This window comes from Gallus gallus, chromosome 27 (genome assembly GCF_016699485.2).
Source record: "Gallus gallus isolate bGalGal1 chromosome 27, bGalGal1.mat.broiler.GRCg7b, whole genome shotgun sequence".
Taxonomy (NCBI): Eukaryota; Metazoa; Chordata; class Aves; order Galliformes; family Phasianidae; genus Gallus; species Gallus gallus.
This window is the reverse complement of record NC_052558.1, coordinates 3,851,082-3,867,193: the sequence shown is the minus strand read 5'-3', so window position 1 is coordinate 3,867,193 and position 16,112 is coordinate 3,851,082. Positions and strand designations below refer to the sequence as shown.

The following is a 16,112-nucleotide window of genomic DNA, read 5'->3' as shown; positions in this document are numbered from 1 at the left end:
GGTGCAGCGGCACCGGGTCTGTTTCGCTGAAGACTCCAGCCCACTTGTAGCCTAAACCTCCTCTAAAGTTGCCATGGCCGTGGGTATATCCACGGGGAGTGCTCGAGCAGCCCCTCCTTGGCTGAACGCATCCTTGCAGCGATGCCTGGAGGCATAGCAGGACCCGAAATAGCCCGGGTGCTCTCCCCAAACAGCTGCCATCCCCCCGGCACAGCATCCCACGCTGCTCCCCGGCCCTTAATCTGTCTGACTTCTCTACCTAGGAGCTGGCAGCCCCAGCAGCCCCGGGGAGCAGGGCTTTCTCCCTCCCGCAGATTGTGCTCACCCAGTGGGTGTCGGCGCCGCCGTCCCCCGAACCCGAACCCGCGGTGGCAGTGGAACAGCGCTGCTCTGAGCACGGGGATCCCACTGGCCGTGGAGGAGCAGGAGGGGAGCACACAGCCGAGGTGGGGAGGAGAGGTGCAGCGTCAGCCAGCAGCCCCAGCCGGTCTCCGTGTGCAGCCGGGAGCGCTCCATCCGCAGCCTTGCAGCCCCTGAGCACCGCACCCCGCGCACCGGGAGGGACACGCGGGTTCCCCCCTGCTGTCCCGAAGCACAGAGCAAGCTGGCCGGCAGCGGGAGCAGGAGGGGACGCCGCTCTGAACTCTGCCAGAAGGCGCGAAGGCAGCAGCGAGGCTTCTCCACGGCGCCCTTTGGCTCCTCGTCCCCAAGGGACGGTCGTGGCACTCCCCCCCAGTGCAGGCAGCGAAGGGCACAGCATCGCCCCGCGGCTCCCTGGTGATGCAGAGCCCCGAGGTGGAGCTGGGCGGGATGCATCCCTCCCCCCTGGATGTGCACGGAGGGAGCAGCACGGCAGCACGCCGGTGCCAAGAGCCGGGTGCCCCCCAGCCCTGCAGGGCAGCAGATGGAGCCAGGCTGAGCACCCCAAATGCGTGGCAGTGCAGGATCGGGGCTCTGCTGGGGCTGAAGCGGGGGGGGTGGCAGCCGAGGGGCTCCGCAGCCCCACTCCTCAGGGAAGGAGCGAAGCAGAGGGGTCCCCCCTGCACAGCATGTCACCGCGCAGCAGGGAGATCTGTGAAGGTGCCTACCAGAGACTGGACAGCCTGGAAGAAACCATCCGTGAGCTGGAGATGACCATCAGTGAGATCGGCAGCCACCGCTCGGCTGAGGCTGCGTTCCCTGCAGGGCTGCTGGGACAGGCGGTGCCCGGGGATGCCATCCAGGAGACTGAGGACGGCGTGGGGCACTGTGCTGATGGCACTGCCCTGGATCTCAGCCACACCAAAGCTGATGCTGCCAAGAGGCCACCCCTGAGCCACACCAAACCGCCTCTGCTTCCCAAGCCGCAGCTCAGCACGCCTCAGGTTTCTTTCCTGTTACTCCTCTTGCCGTGCTCTGCCCTCGGATCTGCTCTGATGTCTGCTCTTCCTCCACCTCCACCTGCTCCCTCTCTGTGACTCTGTGACCTCCAGGCAGAGCTGAGGTGCGGCACCCATCTCCTTTTGGAGCTGATGTGTAAAAGGCAGCAGCAGCGCCGCCCTCCTGCCCGCTGCCACCTCTCACCTCCCTGGCTGTGCACCAGGCCTGGATCCGACCCCGGTGGCTGCAGTGTGCCGTGCGGGGTGCTGAGCTGTGCAGTGCTGTGCTCACAGCCCGCAGCTCCATTGGGGCAGCGAAGCCGATGTGTCAGGAGCAGCAGTTGGCAAAGGAGCCCTCATTTGGGCCAGCAGTGGTTGGGGACCGATCCTCCCTCCGGGCAGCGAGGGGCAGAAGGATCCCATGCTGCTGTTATTACTGGTTTAGGGGGCGCAGACCACCCCCCACCGGGCTGGGGCTGCCACCTCAGACCCTGGGAGGACAACTGCTGTGTGCACATCCCGCAGCCCAGGGTCCGTCCCCACTGCTGGGCAGCCCAGGAATGAGCTCTGTTTGGGGGTGACCGCAGTGCCGGCTGAGCAGAATGGGAACGCAGTGCTCCTCTCCATCCCGTTTTGCACGAGCGCTTCCCCGAGGAGCTGCAGTTACAGTGTGACTGCAGAGCAGCAGATGTTTCTCCTCATTAAATCACAGCTCAGGCTCCCCAGCGCCGTCCAAATGGGTTTCTGCTGGAATCTGCAGCAGCCACTGGGCCTGCTGAATAGCTGGAAAAAGACTTGGGGAGGGGAGGGGGGGAAGGAGGAACCACCCCCGGCTGCTCACAAGTCAGCCTGCTCCTTTATTAATGATCAGTGCTGCTGAATGATTCTCCTTTTTCATTTGCAGTGATTATCTCAGCCCCGTTTCCCGGTGGCATTGGGGCTCTCACTGCAGGAACTGCCCTCTCCAGTGGGTGTAGCTGCAGGTTCTCCTCTGGTCGGGTCCCGGAGCAGAGCCGTGGGGTGGATTTATGGCCGTGGTTGGCATTGCATGCTCCCAAAGCAAAGCTGAGAGCAGCGCTGGGCAGGAAGGGCTGAACTGCACGGTGGGGACAGAGGGCTGTGAGCTCCAATGCAAGCACGGGGCTCCAGCAGGCCTGGATGTGGGGATGCAGGTGGGAGATGGACCCCTCGTGCAATGGGTTCAGGGGTCCTAAGGAGCACAGAGGGTCCCAGAGCACGGGCAGGGAGGACAGGCACTGACGTTCCATGCATGCAGCAGTGCCACTGACCTGACCCCAGAGACAACCTGCTGGCTCCGACCTGGTGCAGCCGGAGTATCCCGTGTGCGCCTTTGGAGCAGCACAGCAGTGCCACTTTGGCCACCAGTCCAGGTTGGCACAGGGCAGGCGGGGGGCAGCCGCGGTGCGGGGTTTTTGGGGTGCCAACACAGAGCGCTCCTCCTGCTGCTGCTCTTGCAAGTCTTTGTATCTCAGCCTGTGCAACCTGTTAATAAAAAAACCTCTGCGTTCCCACTGTCGCCGTTTCCACCTGGAATCTGCTTCCACCTGCCGTCACCTCCTGTCCCTTCTCTGGGCTGGGTGCTTTCCTCCTGCCCCCCAACCCTCCTAATGTTTGCTCCTCACCCCCACGTGTGTGGCAGCAGGGGCTGGCGGTGGTCCTGCTGGCTCCCTGGCCTCCTGTGGCACACGGAGCTGATGACCCCTCCTCAGGTGCCACGATGGTGGCAGAGCCCTGCAGCCCTGTGGTGCTGGGAGGACTGGGATCCCACAGTGCCCGGCTGCAGGTCTGTGCTGCTTTGGGTTTCCCCCTATTCTGGGCTTTTAATCTCCCCCAACTCTCTGTCCCAACAGAGTGGTGGCGTTTCCATCCCGCCCATGAAGATGGTGAACCCGGCATCCAGGCTGAAGCAGAGCCAGCAGGGCAGCCCCGACAAGAGCAAGCACATCAAGCAGAGGATGGAGTACATGCGGATCCAGGGACAGCAGCAGGTAGCCTATCTCTAGAGCAGGCTCCCAGCTGCAGGCTGCCCACGGCCCCTGCTCCCCCTGCACTGTGTGTTATGGGGCGGTGGGCACGGGGTTACCGTAGTGGGATGCTGGGATGGGGGACGCAGCCCTTTGCTGAGCAGGGGGTGAAGGAGGCACTTCTGTGCCGCGCTGGGTGCTGCTGGGTGAGCCCAGCACCTGGGGCTGTGGTGAGGAGGGGGTGCTGTGGGTGGGGGGTGGAGCCCTGCAGTGCATCCCCTGCACACCTGTGCTTGGAGGGGGGGGGGGGGGGGGGGGGGGGGGGGGGGGGGGGGTGTTGAGATGGAGTGTGGGGATGGGGTGGGGGCCACAGCAGCTGGAAGAGGAGAGCTGTGGGATGGGACTGTGCGTGCCCTCAGCCCAGCACCGACCCCATCCCCATCCTTGTCACTGGGGCTGATTGCACTCCGGGTACCGCAGCCCCATCCTGCTCCTTCCTCCCCTCCCTCTCCTGCCCCGGGTCCCAGCACTGCCCCTCCCCGCACGCGGGCAGCACCGAACCTTCCCCCATCCTGTCCTCCTCCCCTCCCTGCTCTGTGTCTCAATCCCTTTCCCTGGGTCTGTCCTTGGCAAACCACCCAACGGACCCCGTTTTGCTCATTCTGTGGGATCCGTTAAAGAAAGAAAGAAAGAAAGAAGAAGAAAAGCCAAACAGCCTTTCTCCCACCTACCCCGATCTGCAGCCGGGGCGGGCGGTGAGGAGGGGGGATTTGTGCAATTCGGGCGAATGGCTCCTGAGCAAAACGGGCCCCTCCCTCCCCATTGGCCCCCGTAGTGCGTGAGGGCTCAGCACGGCCGCCGTTTGTCACTGCTGTCACCGGGACACAGCTGGGGCAGTGGCACAGCTGCCCTCAGTGCGCACTGCATCCCCACACCGCCTCCTGCTGCTCACAGCCGGGCTCCCCCTGGCAGCTCCGTTCAGCTCTCTGCCCCCCAGCAGCCCCCAACCCCCCCCCCCCATCATGGCCACGGAGCTCTCAATGATGCCACCCAACCCTCTGCCTGGAGGCCACCCGTGAGCTCAATCCCAGCCGTCCCCATCTCACCTCAACGGCAGCGCCATCGCAGCCCCCCTTCTCAGCAGGACCCCATCCCCCGGATCCCCCTTCATCCCCACCACCCTTTGCGCGTCGCCCACCCCCTGCTCCGGGGACCCCATTCTGAGCCCCCCTCCCAGAGCCGACCCCTACGGCTGTTGCTCCCCTTGGCCTCGCCAGCAGCAGGGTGTGTCGGTGCGGCTGCTGGCGCTGGGCTGGGGGCCGGGGGGGGCTCTCAGAGGAGCCACAAGCAGCACCGCTGCGGCACCCCGGGCGCACAGCGCAGCCCGTGCCCACCTTAACGCTGCCATTCTTGTCCCCCCCCCTCCCCCCCCCCCACCTCTCTGCCCCGTCCCCTCCGCCTGCCTGCCTCTGTCCCCCTGTCTGTCCGCCTGTCTGTCCTCCTGTCCGTCCATCCGTGTCTCTCTCTCGTCTCGCTCCCCCCCCCCCCCCCCACGGGGATGCCCCCCCCCCCCCCCCATCCAGTAACACGTGGAACCAGCTCGTCTCGTGCTCTCTTTGTGGTGGACCTTTTCCAGCTGCTTGACCTCAGGCCTGAATCAATGCTGCTTCTGAACAAACTCCTGTTTGGTTCTGTTTTCTCTCTCTTTTGTTTTTTTTTTTTGCCTCCCCTTTAATTTGGTTTTTGTTGGTTTTTTGGTTTTTTTTTTTCCTGTTTTTGTGGGTTTTTCTTTTTCCTTTGTTTTTTTTTGGGGGGGGGTTTTGGTCTTTTTTCCTTACCATTCTGTCTGACTCTCCTCCCTTTCTCCTCCTCCTCCTCCTCCTCGGATCTCACTTCTCTTTCCAGGCCGCTAGACCATCCAAAGATCCTAGTGAGACTCCCCCCGCAGAGAAACCCACCTCGGGCAGAACATCCATCCCCGTATTGACTTCCTTTGGGGCAAGGAACTCCTCCATCTCCTTCTGAGCCTCCTTGCCAGCTCCAAACATCATTTCCCCACTCTGGGGTTGGGCTCCTCCTGCCCTGGACTGTCTCCTGGGGGCACCTCCATGTGCACCCCCCTCCCCCCCCCCCCCCATATCCATGTCCCACCCCCCCACATGGCCAGCTTGGCCCGGCTGCTGCCCCACGCCTCGCTCCAGACAGCCAGCCACAGCCACTTGCTGTTTCTTTTCTCTCTTTCTCTTTCCCTCTCCCCTTTCTATTATTATTACTATTATTATTATTATTATTATTTTCGTGTTATTTCCGTTGTTTTCTTTTTGGTTGTTCACCTTTTCGGTTCTCCCCCCCCCCCCCCCCTTCCCTCCCTCAATCCCCCCCCCCCCTCCTCTCCTCCACCGCCGTTTGCTGTTTATTGAAGAGCTCTCGGAGCTTCACCCCACGAGCTCCAAGCAACAAGGACTCAGCAGGCAGAGGGGGCAAAAAGCAGCAGCCGAGGACCCCCCCGCCCCCCCCAGCCCACTGAGCTCGGGACACCGCATGGGGACGATGCTCCGAGGCCACCTGAGGTCGGTGCTGCCCGAGGAGCATCCCGGTGCCCGGGGAGGTGGAAGGCTGTGATACGTGGGGAGGTGTGGGTGGGTGGGGGTTGGGGTGCTGGTAGGGGGGAGGGGGGGGCTTTGGGGGGCCGTCCCCGCCACCGTTGGCGTCGTCCCTATCGCTGTCGGTTCGTTACGTAGCACTTTAATGGTTTGTCTGTGTTTCCCCCCCATGGGAGAGGGGATGCTGTGATGCTCTGAGCGCGTGGGGACGTCGCGTCCCCTTCGCCATCACCCTGTGCCCTTGGGGACGTGGGGGACGAGTGAGGCTGTGCCCATGTGGGGACCCCACGACCCCTTCCCCACCACCCCGCGCCCTTGGGGACAATGGGGACAAGTGGGGCTCTGTCCGTGTGGGGCACTGTGTCCCCTTCTCCATCGCCGTGCGCCCTTGGGGATGTGGGGGAACAGAGGGGCTCTGCCCACATGGGACCCCGTGTCCCCTTTGCCATCGCACTGTGCACCTGGGGACACTGGGAACAAGCAGGGCTGTGCCCATGTGGGGCACTGGGTCCCCTCCTCCATCCCCCTGTGCCATTTGGGTCATGGGGGACAAGAGGGGCTCTGCCTATGTGGGGACCCCATGTCCCCTTCGCCATCACCCTGCGCCCTTGGGGACATGGGGGACAAGAAGGGCTCTACCCACATGGGACCCCGTGTCCCCTTCCCCATCACCCTGCGCCCTTGGGGACAACTGGGGACAAGAGGGGCTCTGCCCATGTGGGACCCCACATCCCCTTCCCCATCACCCTGCGCCCTTGGGGACGTGGGGAACCCACAGGGACAGCGGGGTCCCGAAGCCCCCATTGCAGCAGGGTTAGGGGAGTGGTAGGGTGAGGGGTGAGCGCACCCCCAACCCCACACAGTGCGCGGAGGGGGGGGGGAGGTGGGTGGGGGGGGGTAAAGGGGTGGGGGGGGCACGCTGCGTGTGTGTGCATGTGTGTGCCCGTGTGTCCGTGCCGTGCAGTCCGTCCCCGGTGCAACAAAGAGATGGAATCACTCCTTTCGTTGGTTACTTCCTTCGTCTTTGGGTTGGTTTTCCTTTGCTATTATTTCCTCCTTTTCCCCCATTTGGGTTGTTTTGGGTTTTTGGTTTTTTTTTGTTTTTTTTTTTAATTAATTTTTCTTTTTCTTTTTGTATATCGATCATTTTTGTATAGAAAAACAAAGGAAAAAAAAAAAAGAGCCTTTTTTTGGATAACAAAGAGAAAAAAAAAAGAAGCAAAAAAAAAAAAGAATCACGATGCAATTTCTTTGGATTGCAACAGAGCAACTCTTTACATTTAAGTGAAGTGTCTTAACATTTTATATTGTTTTAAAGGATATATTTACATATTATATATATATATATATATGATAATAATAGACGTAATAGAAATATATATCTAGAGATATTTAAAAAGAGGGAATAAAAAAGGATAGATCTCTTCCCATCCGCTGTGTGAGGGGGGGGGGGGGTGGGTTTCCTTCCCCGGTCTGCTCTGATGGTGAGAGGGTCTCCCACCCCCCCCCCCACCCCCCCTTTTCCACCCCCCCCCCCTCCCCCCATCCCTGTGTCCCCATGGCCCCCAGCGAGGCCGGGGTGGGGGCCAGCAGCTCCTGGCAGCAATAGCAGTCGTGTAACGATGTGTTTAATTTCGGGTTGTGATTAATTCTTCTGAATTGTTGTTTGTTATGATGATGATGATGATGATTTTTTTCTTGGTACCAAAGTGGAACACTGTAGCAAAGCCACAGCTTCTTATGGATGGGGTTTTGGGGGGGGGGGGGTTGGGGGGGGTCTTTGTGCCCGGCCCCCTCTCTGGTGCTGTGCCACCGTCCCTCTGCTCACTGCACAATGGGGGTGTGAGGATGGGTGGGGTGGGCACACTGTGGGGCTGAGTGCACTGCAGCCCCCCCGGGGGGGGCACAGGGCTGGGGGAGGGGGGGGGGGGGACATTGGGATGCAGCCGTGCATGTGCAGAGCTGCAGCAGTACTGCAGTGCTGTGTCCTGGTGTGTGCTGTGTGCATGCCAGGACCTCCCCCCCCCCCCCCCCATCGTGCATGGAGACCCCCCCCAGCTTTGCACCCCCATTGGCACAGAGCACAGGGGGGAGGGGTGGGAGGGGGGGGGATGAGGATGCTGCCATGCAAATGCAGAGCTGCAGCAGTGCTGCAATGCTGTGTCCCGGTGTGTGCCACGTGCCATGTGCATGCTAGGACCCCCCCATCCCCCCGTGCTTGGGTTCCCCCCCCCCTCCCCACAGCTTTGCACCCCCATTGGCACAAAGCACAGCGGGGCTAGGAGCGGGAAGGGGGGGGGTCATGGGAATGCTGCCGTGCTAACAGAGCTGCAGCACCGTGTCCTGGTATGGGCCTTATGCATGCCAAGCCCCCCTTCCCCCCCCCCACCTCCATGCATGGCATCCCCCCCACCCTGCACCCCTATTGGCACAGAGCACAGAGGGGTGGGATTGGGGGGGGGGGGGGGGGGGCTGCAGTTCCAGCTATGAGCTCAGCTTTAAGTGAGGGGGGGGGTGGGAGAGCACCGCCTGCATAGGGACCCCTATGAACCCCCCCCTGGTGCTGCACCGGGGGGGCGTGGAGCTCAATGCTGCCCATCCTTCTGGTGTCCCCTCCCCATCCCCTTCCCACCCCCCACCCCCCCCGCTGCCCATCGGGCTGCTGTTCTCTGTGACCGTGCGTGCGTCTGTCCGTCACTTCATGGCGTCGTGCAAGAAAAAAAGAATAAAACCTATATATATATAATAATAAATAGCAAAATAACGAAAAAAAAAGGAAGAGTGAAGGTGAGGGAGGGAGAGGAGGAAACAAAAGAGACGAAAAAAAAACGGGGGAAAAAAAAGGGGGGGGGGAGAAAAAAAAAAAGATGGGAAAATGATACCCTCCCCCCCTCCAAAAAAAAAAAAAAAGGGAAAAAAAAAAAGGAAAAAAAAGGAAAAAAAAATACAAAAAAATACAGCATGTGTCCGGAGGCTGCATGCGCACCCCGCTGTGCTCGTCTGGATGTGATCACCTTAAAAAAGGACAAATCCCCCCCCCCAGAAATGCTGATTTCCTGCTGCTCTTTCGAGGCTCTTTACGGGGTTCTGTTTGTGTCTCTCTCGCATGGATTTTTTCTCGTGAGCTGTGGTAGCGGTGGGGGGGGGGGGGGGGGGGGGGGCGTCTGTGTGTCTGTCCGGGCGCCTGGGGGGGGGTGGGGGGGGTGGGGGGGGGTGTAGCGCTGTGTGTCTCGCGAACTCCCGGCGATGAAGGGTTTGTTGCCGTTGATTTCACTTTATTAACCCCCCCCCCCTCCCCCCGCCCCCCCCCCCCCCCGCCCCCTCCCCACTTCTTTTCCTACCTATTTCTTTTCTATCAGAGTGTCCGGCTTTAATACGGTTCAATAAAGACTTTTTTTTTCTCTCTCTCTCGACAGCACTTTCTTTCTTTGCCCCCCCCCCCTTCCTTCCCCCCCCCCCCCCCCCCCATCCATCCATCCATCCACCCACCCCCGGGGAAGGCACAGCGATAAGAATAACCCCGAATCACCACTTTATTTCTGTTATATAGACCAGGACTCGGGGGGAGGGGGGGGGGGGGGGTTTGGCATTGGGCAGATCCCGACCCCCGTATGGGAAGGTTTGGGGGGGTGGGGGGGACACTCATGCAGAGGGGGTTACAAAGCGAGTGGGGTCGGGGCGGAGTTTTTTCCACCGAGTCTTTAAAAAAAAAAAAAAAGAAAAGAAACCCTCCGAAATCCTCTGTCGTTACGTCGCCCTTTTAGAGGCCGTATTTACACGGAAAAGAAAGACAAAAAATACAGGAGGGAAAACGAACCCGAAAAGAGAAACTTTACAGCGGGTATCGATCGGCAGAACGGAGGGGGACGACGCAGAACGGAGCGACGGCGACTTCGAGTTCGTGTCCCACCCCCTCCCCATACCCCCCCCCCATCAATCATAACCCCCCCCCCCCCATCAATCATAACCCCCCCCCATCATACCCCCCTCCCACCCACCCCCCGACCCCGGCAGAGGCTGTGGGTCCCCACGGGGTGGTGGGGGGGGGCACCTCACCCCCTTCCTAAAGTGCTTCTGTCGGGGGGGGGGGTCGCTGAGCCTGGGGGGATGGGGTGAGTGGCACGGAGGGGGGGGTCGGAAAGGCGAGCTGTGATGCGTCACACCCCTCCTGTCACCCTCTTACCTCGTAACCACGAGACCCCCCCCCCCCCTCCTCCCCCACTGCCCACCCCCTGCGAGGCCACCGATGTCCCCATGTCCCTTCCCTTTGGGGGGGTGGGATTTTGGAAGGGAGATGGGGGGGGGGGGGGGGGAGGGACAGCCTCGGCCGCAGCAGCCGGGGAAGCGCCCGCACTTCGCATGGCTGCAACCGGGCAGCCCCTGGGGGGGCCGGGATGGGGCGGGGGAGGGGGGGGTAATGGGCTCAGCCCCCCACCATGGCATGGGGCTGGGGACAAGGTGGCTTCGTCCCTCCTGGGGCTGCAGCGGGGCCGTAGGGAGAGCGTTAAATAACAGCGCAATTAAATACAAGCACAAAGGAGAGTCCTTAAATTAAACCCTGTGCCCCCCCCGACACCCCATAAGCTGGAAGGGGGGGGGGTGGTGGGGTGGGGGCGGGAGCGGCCCCAGGAGGTCACAGACACTGAGGGAAGCGTAGGGGGGTGGCGGGGCTGGGGCTGCCCGGGGGGGTCCCGGTGCCGGGGGGGTCGGGAACCACGGGCCGGGCTTTGGTGGACTCCAGGCTGCTGAGCCCCGAGTCCGGATCGCGGCACGGCCCGGTGGGCACCGGCAGCCCCCCCCGAGGCCCCTTCCACTCGTTGCAATTGAGGTCGGTGATGCCGCCGGGCAGCACCAGCACCGTGTGCCGCCTCCAACGGCTCTTCCTCCGTCGGGTCTCCGGGGAGGGGGTCCTCCGCAGCCGCACCCCCGCATCATCCGCAGAGCCCCGCAGCCGCTGCCGGAGCTGTTCCCGCAGGGACGGCCGCACCGGGAGGACCCGACCGCCCCCGGCGCCCTCTGCTGCGGGCACGGCGAGATCCCCGACGGGCAGCGCGGCGTCCCCGGTGGGCGGCGGGTCGTCCCCCCCCGGCCGCGCCCTGCCCAGCTTCCTGCGTGCCAACGTATCGCACTGGATGAGGCGGTGGGAACTGAAGGAGGGCCGTCCGGGGGATACCCTCTCGCCGCCCCCCAGCCCCGCTGCCGCCCCCCCCCGGCCCCGCGCGGCTCTCCGTGTCCGTCTCCGCGTGGCTCAGCTCGCTGCGCTCATCATCCGCCTCCTCCCCTCGGCTCTCGGCCACCGACTGCACCTCGGAGCTCAGACTGCGCTCCATGGTGGACAGAGTGGAATACCCCGATACGATGGAACGGGCGTCCGCTGCCGGTTCCTGCCCGGTACCGCCGGGTTCCGCGGCGTTCTCCTTCCCGGTGCGTGGGGTTCGGCCGGGTCCCGGTGCGGCGGCCGTTGCCCTCCTCCTCCTCCTGCCCCCGGCCCCGCGTGTCTCTGTGCTCCGCGTCGTCGTCGGTGCTGCTGCCGAAGCATTCGGCCTCTCGCCACTTCTTCCTCTTGCGGGCGACGGCGGAGATGAAAGGGATGGCCGGGAGCTCGCGGGGCGACGGCTCCTTCCGCGACGGCCACGTGCCCTGGGAGGACGGCAGCGCACGGTTTAGGGCCGCGCTGTGCACCCCGACCCCACAAGCAGTGGGGCAGCACCTCCCTCTCTCCTTCCAGCCCCCTCCCCCTCCTGCCCCCCGCTCCAGCCCCTCTCACCTTCAGTTTGGCGGAGCCGCTGTGGGTCGAGTCTGTAAAGCAGAGAGGAGAGAAGGGGGTGAGCGAGGCCACTGTGGGGTGGGTACACGATGCGGGGAGGGGGGGTCGGATGAGACACTGCTTCGCTCCCATAGACGGCAGAGGAGGGCGCAATCAGGGCCATCAGTCCCCAGAGCTAAGGGGGTCTGTGTGGCTGCAGACAGGAGCTGGAGGGTGGGGGCTTCAGTGGGGGAATGCATAGGGATGTGGAGTTGAAAAAATGCTGCTGAGAGCCCGGCTGTGGGACCCCGACCCAATGGGGTATGGAGAGCAGCAGAGCGTCACCAGGATGGGACACTGCCTCAGTACCCACTCTGGCCTGCAATGGGGCAGGCGCAGGAATGGGCTGAGCTGGGGGGGCTAAGGTAGGGCTGTGGGGGTGCCCTGGGCTCCCCCGTGGGTTAGGGGACACGAGGAGACCAGTAAGGGGATGGGGGTGATAGGGGGACATGAGGGTGACAGGCAGCCCTGGTTCTGCCATGGTGTGGGGGCAACACAACAGACACCCCCACCCCCCCGCACACCCCAGCCCGGGGATGGGGTTAGCAGCTGCTGACAATGAGAGAGGAGGAGGCAGAAAGGGGGTGCTGAGCCTTCCCCAGAGCACGGGGACCCCCCCCCAGACCCCAGCGTTGGGGTGCACCACTCCTGGGGCACACGGCACCGACCCCAGGGACACTCAGAGCCCCCATGAAGAAATGGGGGAGAAGGAGGGATGGAGGAGTCAGGGCTTCCCTGGGGCACGCAGCCCCCGGGGGATGGGCAGGACAGGACCCTCCCCCCCCCCCCCCCCCCCCCCGCCACCCCCGCCTGTCCCCCTCTCTCGTGGTCACCCGGAGGAATTAGTGCGTGAGCAATGCACCCAGAGCAACACTGTACCCGCTCTAGCTCTCGAGGAGGTCCGCTGGAGGAGGAAGAGGAGGAGGAGGAGGAAGAGGACAGCACAGAGAAGTTCAAGGAAAGAACAATAGAAATCAGTCCAACATCGAAGTCTCCCAATCTCCGGGCTGACAGCGTGAGAGGTGCAGGGGTTGGGGGGGGGGGGGGGGGGCAGCAGGCTGGGTGCCACCCGGCGGGGTCGTGGGGATGAGCAGCCACCGAGGGGGGGGTTACAGAGGGCAGAGTGGGACCCCCAGGTGTCCCCACTTCCCAGCAAGGAGGCAGCTGGGACGTCGTGCTCTGCATGCACAGAGCTGCAGTCACAGAGGCTGCGAGTGGGGGGCACAGAGGGGGGGGGACCCCGCGTGGGGGGCAGCTCCTCACCTGGGGCATCGCCGGGCGCTGCGGTGCGGCCGATGTTGGGCAGCAGGTACTCAATGTTGGGCACGGACTGAGCCTCCTTCTCATCCACCGGGGTCTGCCAAGGGATGGGGGGATGCGCGGTAAGGGGGTGGGGATGGCACCGTGGGTCTGAGCCAGGGAGCAGCCACCCCCCCCCCGTGCCCCCCGAGCCCCACTCCCAGAAGGACTCACCTTCTCACCCTTGTCCTCCTTGTCGCTGAAGAACCAGTCTGACTGCAGGGGGAGACGGGAGAGGGGTCAGAGCCCAGCGAGGAGCTCGACACGACCACCCCAGGGGCGCAGCAGGACCCCCACACTGCCCATGGGGCAGCCCCACCTACGTGCTGGATGAGGGTCTCCACGATTTTGTAGCGGTCGGGCATGTGTGTCACCATGTCTGTCATGTTGTCCTCAGACGTCCTCACCAGCGTGGGGCCGAACACCAGCGCCAGGTTTCGGGGTTCCATCTGCAACCAGAGCCCGGGCTCGGTGAGCGCCTCATCGTGCGCCCCATCCCTCCCCTCCCCACCCCACACGGGGTGCAGCTCAGCCCCATTACCTTGTTCTTCTCCGAGTGGTCCGCGATGGTCTTCAGGTGACCCACCAGGAACTTGAGAGTCTCATAGTAGTGTCCTGGCAGGTCCCGGATCTGTGGGAGGCATTGGGTCACCCCTCTGCCCACCCCCCCCCTGTAGCCCGTGCCCCCCCACCCTGCCCCATCTCCCTACCAGCTTCCGCAGCGTCCTCATCCTCTCGCTGGCGTCCTCTATCCGGTTGGCCTCAATGAAGTCGTTGTATTTATCTGAATGGGACACGGAGGGCTCAGGGCCGGCGTAGAGGGGAGGCCAAGGGGGGGTGGGGGGACCACGGGGGGGGTCCCAGCGGGATGGGGCACGGAGGGGCGGGGGAAGGACTCACCGTCAGTGAAGAGGGGCTCAGGAAGCTTTCGGAAGAAGGATTTTAACAGACTGCTGATGACGTTCAGGTCCTGCCAGCGCTGTGGGGAGAGAGGAGGAGACTGAAACCCCAACGGCAGCGGGATGGAGTCCCCCCACCCCAGGTCACCAACACCGAGAGGGACACCCGCCAATGCCACCGCAGCGCTGTGGGGAAGGCGTGGGTGCCAAACGTGTCCCCGAGCTGCCACCCATACTGCTGCCATCGGCCACCAGGCAGCCCTGCCAGCCCAGGGGAGGTCCTGCCGTGAGGATGGGGACTGTGATGGGGGTCGTGATGGAGATGGGGGCTGTGATGGAGATGGGGGCTGTGATGGAGATGGGGGCTGTGATGGAGATGGGGATCGTGATGGAGATGGGGGCTGTGATGGAGACGGGGACCGCGATGGAGACAGGGACCAGAACAGCCCCAGGAGCATCTCAGGGACACCATGAGGGGGATGGGGACACACACCTCATCCTGCAGGTTGATCTCAGTGGCTCCCTTGTTGAGCTGCTCCTGCAGGCTGGACACCACTGCGTTGTTCCCGGGCACGCGGTAGATGCCCATGTACTCCAGGCCACGGTCCTCCACCACCTTGCAGCAGGCTTCAACGATCAGGGGGACGTTCTGGGGGGGACACACGGGGTGATGGAGGTGCCGGGGCCGTGTGGGACCCCTGGGGCTGTCCCAGCCACACACCGTACCTTGTTGTCCGGGGCGGGCTGGCAGTCCTCCAGCCTCACACCAAAGGCTCGAGGGGCAGATTTCTTGTTCTTCTTCATGATGTTAATGCCCCAAGGGGCTTTTTGGGAGCTGCTTTCATCTGGCAGGAGAAAAGGAAAACAAACCCACAGGACTTTTAGCTATAGAGTCAGGATGGACACTTGGCAAGAGCATCCCTCTCCGTGAGGCTTTGCCATGCCTGGGCTCTGCATACTGCAGGGGGGGATTTACCTTTGGTGACGGCCGCATCCTGCCTCGGGGACCGGGGTGCACTGGTTCCCGTCTGCTTCAGGAACTCGGCTCTGATCCCCAGCCCACGGGAGCCCTTGGGTGAGGAGTCGGGCTTGGCACCCGCCGGGCTGCAGGGAGAGTGGGGTCAGTGGGCATGGCAGGGCTGAGCACTGTAGGTGGGTCCCCAAAATCTGCCCTGCGGAGCTGACCTAGCATCCTGCCCTGGCTCTGTGTGTGCTCACGGAGCCCTTCCTGTCTTCAGCACTGACCCCGCAAGGCAGCACTGTTTTTGGGGATAGCAAGGGCTGAGCACCGTGCCGGCACTTGGGGAGCTCTGAGCCGTCTGAACCCTCTGCTCTGTGCCAGCTTGGCTGAACGGGGCCCCTCCTGCACCCCAAAGGAGCAGCTGGGTGCCACCCCATTACAAAACGCATTGCTTTTGCTCCATCACTTGGAAACTCAGGTGAATAAAGAGCTCTGGGAGCGCGGTGCCACCACTCAGTGGGACATCCCGGGGCGGGCAGGTGCCCCACTCGTGCCCCACAGCACCAGGTGCGTACCTCACTTTCCGATAGTCGTTGAGCTTCTTGTTGATAAGTGCTTGGCTGGCAAAACCGGGGTCCTGGGGAGCAGAGAGAAGAGGGGAAGGGGAAGCTTGAGCAGCGCGTTCTCTGCAGGCACCAGGCACCACACTCTGCCGGGAGCCACAGCCCACGGCCACCTCTGGCGCTCCTCACCAGGAGGGTTCCTGCCAGCCCCGAGCTGGGCTGAGCACAGCACCAGGGCCCCGTGTCCCGCAGTGGCACCCAGCACCGTGCTGAGGTCTGCGGTGCTCCTCACCACGGCGCACCACACATGGGGTCCGAGCCGTCCACGAAGGCTCGAGGACCCATCCATCCATCCATCCCTGCAGCTCCATCTGCCTGGACCAGACGCACACGCTGTGCCCTGCAGCACTCCGAGACACGCTCCGTTCTCCTCCTGACTGGCAGCACTGCAGCCCCAGCGGGCGCCCACACAGCTCCACGTGCTCCAACCCAGCCCTGCCAGCTCCGTGCCCTCCAAACGGGGCTGTGCTGCAGCAGAACAGACACCGCCCTGAGCTCAATGCGCCCTCCAGAGCCAGAGCCTGCCACGACCAAACACGAACCCTGAGACCGATCCACGCCATCCTGGCACCATGGGG

The 16,112-nt window shown here is 63.2% G+C and overlaps 2 protein-coding genes across 14 annotated transcripts in view; one reads left to right on the top strand and one right to left on the bottom strand.

Annotated features, from left to right (window-relative positions):
- SRCIN1 (SRC kinase signaling inhibitor 1) overlaps window positions 1-5,672 on the top strand; it is a 52,940-nt gene extending 47,268 nt beyond the window's left edge. For 7 of the 13 annotated variants that reach the window (XM_025144113.3, XM_040653328.2, XM_025144114.3 and 4 more), the window contains 3 exons: window positions 264-1,364; window positions 3,230-3,367; window positions 5,249-5,670. In XM_025144113.3, coding sequence (XP_024999881.2) covers window positions 264-1,364; window positions 3,230-3,367; window positions 5,249-5,368 — 1,359 coding nt within the window. In that variant the 3' untranslated portion in view covers window positions 5,369-5,670. Of the gene's footprint in view, window positions 1-263; window positions 1,365-3,229; window positions 3,368-5,248 lie in introns of all 13 variants that reach the window. The other 6 variants (XM_025144107.3, XM_040653327.2, XM_040653326.2 and 3 more) reach the window with 3 other exon arrangements.
- Window positions 5,673-9,760: 4,088 nt separating this feature from the next.
- Window positions 9,761-15,819, bottom strand: ARHGAP23 (Rho GTPase activating protein 23). The gene is given in 16 exon segments (XM_040653235.1): window positions 9,761-11,120; window positions 11,161-11,335; window positions 11,338-11,449; window positions 11,452-11,586; window positions 11,714-11,745; window positions 13,016-13,109; window positions 13,226-13,267; window positions 13,375-13,500; window positions 13,593-13,682; window positions 13,762-13,835; window positions 13,952-14,030; window positions 14,444-14,599; window positions 14,677-14,795; window positions 14,927-15,054; window positions 15,487-15,658; window positions 15,777-15,819. Coding segments are annotated over 16 exon segments (2,118 nt in total). The 3' UTR covers window positions 9,761-10,579.
- Window positions 15,820-16,112: the final 293 nt, after the last annotated feature.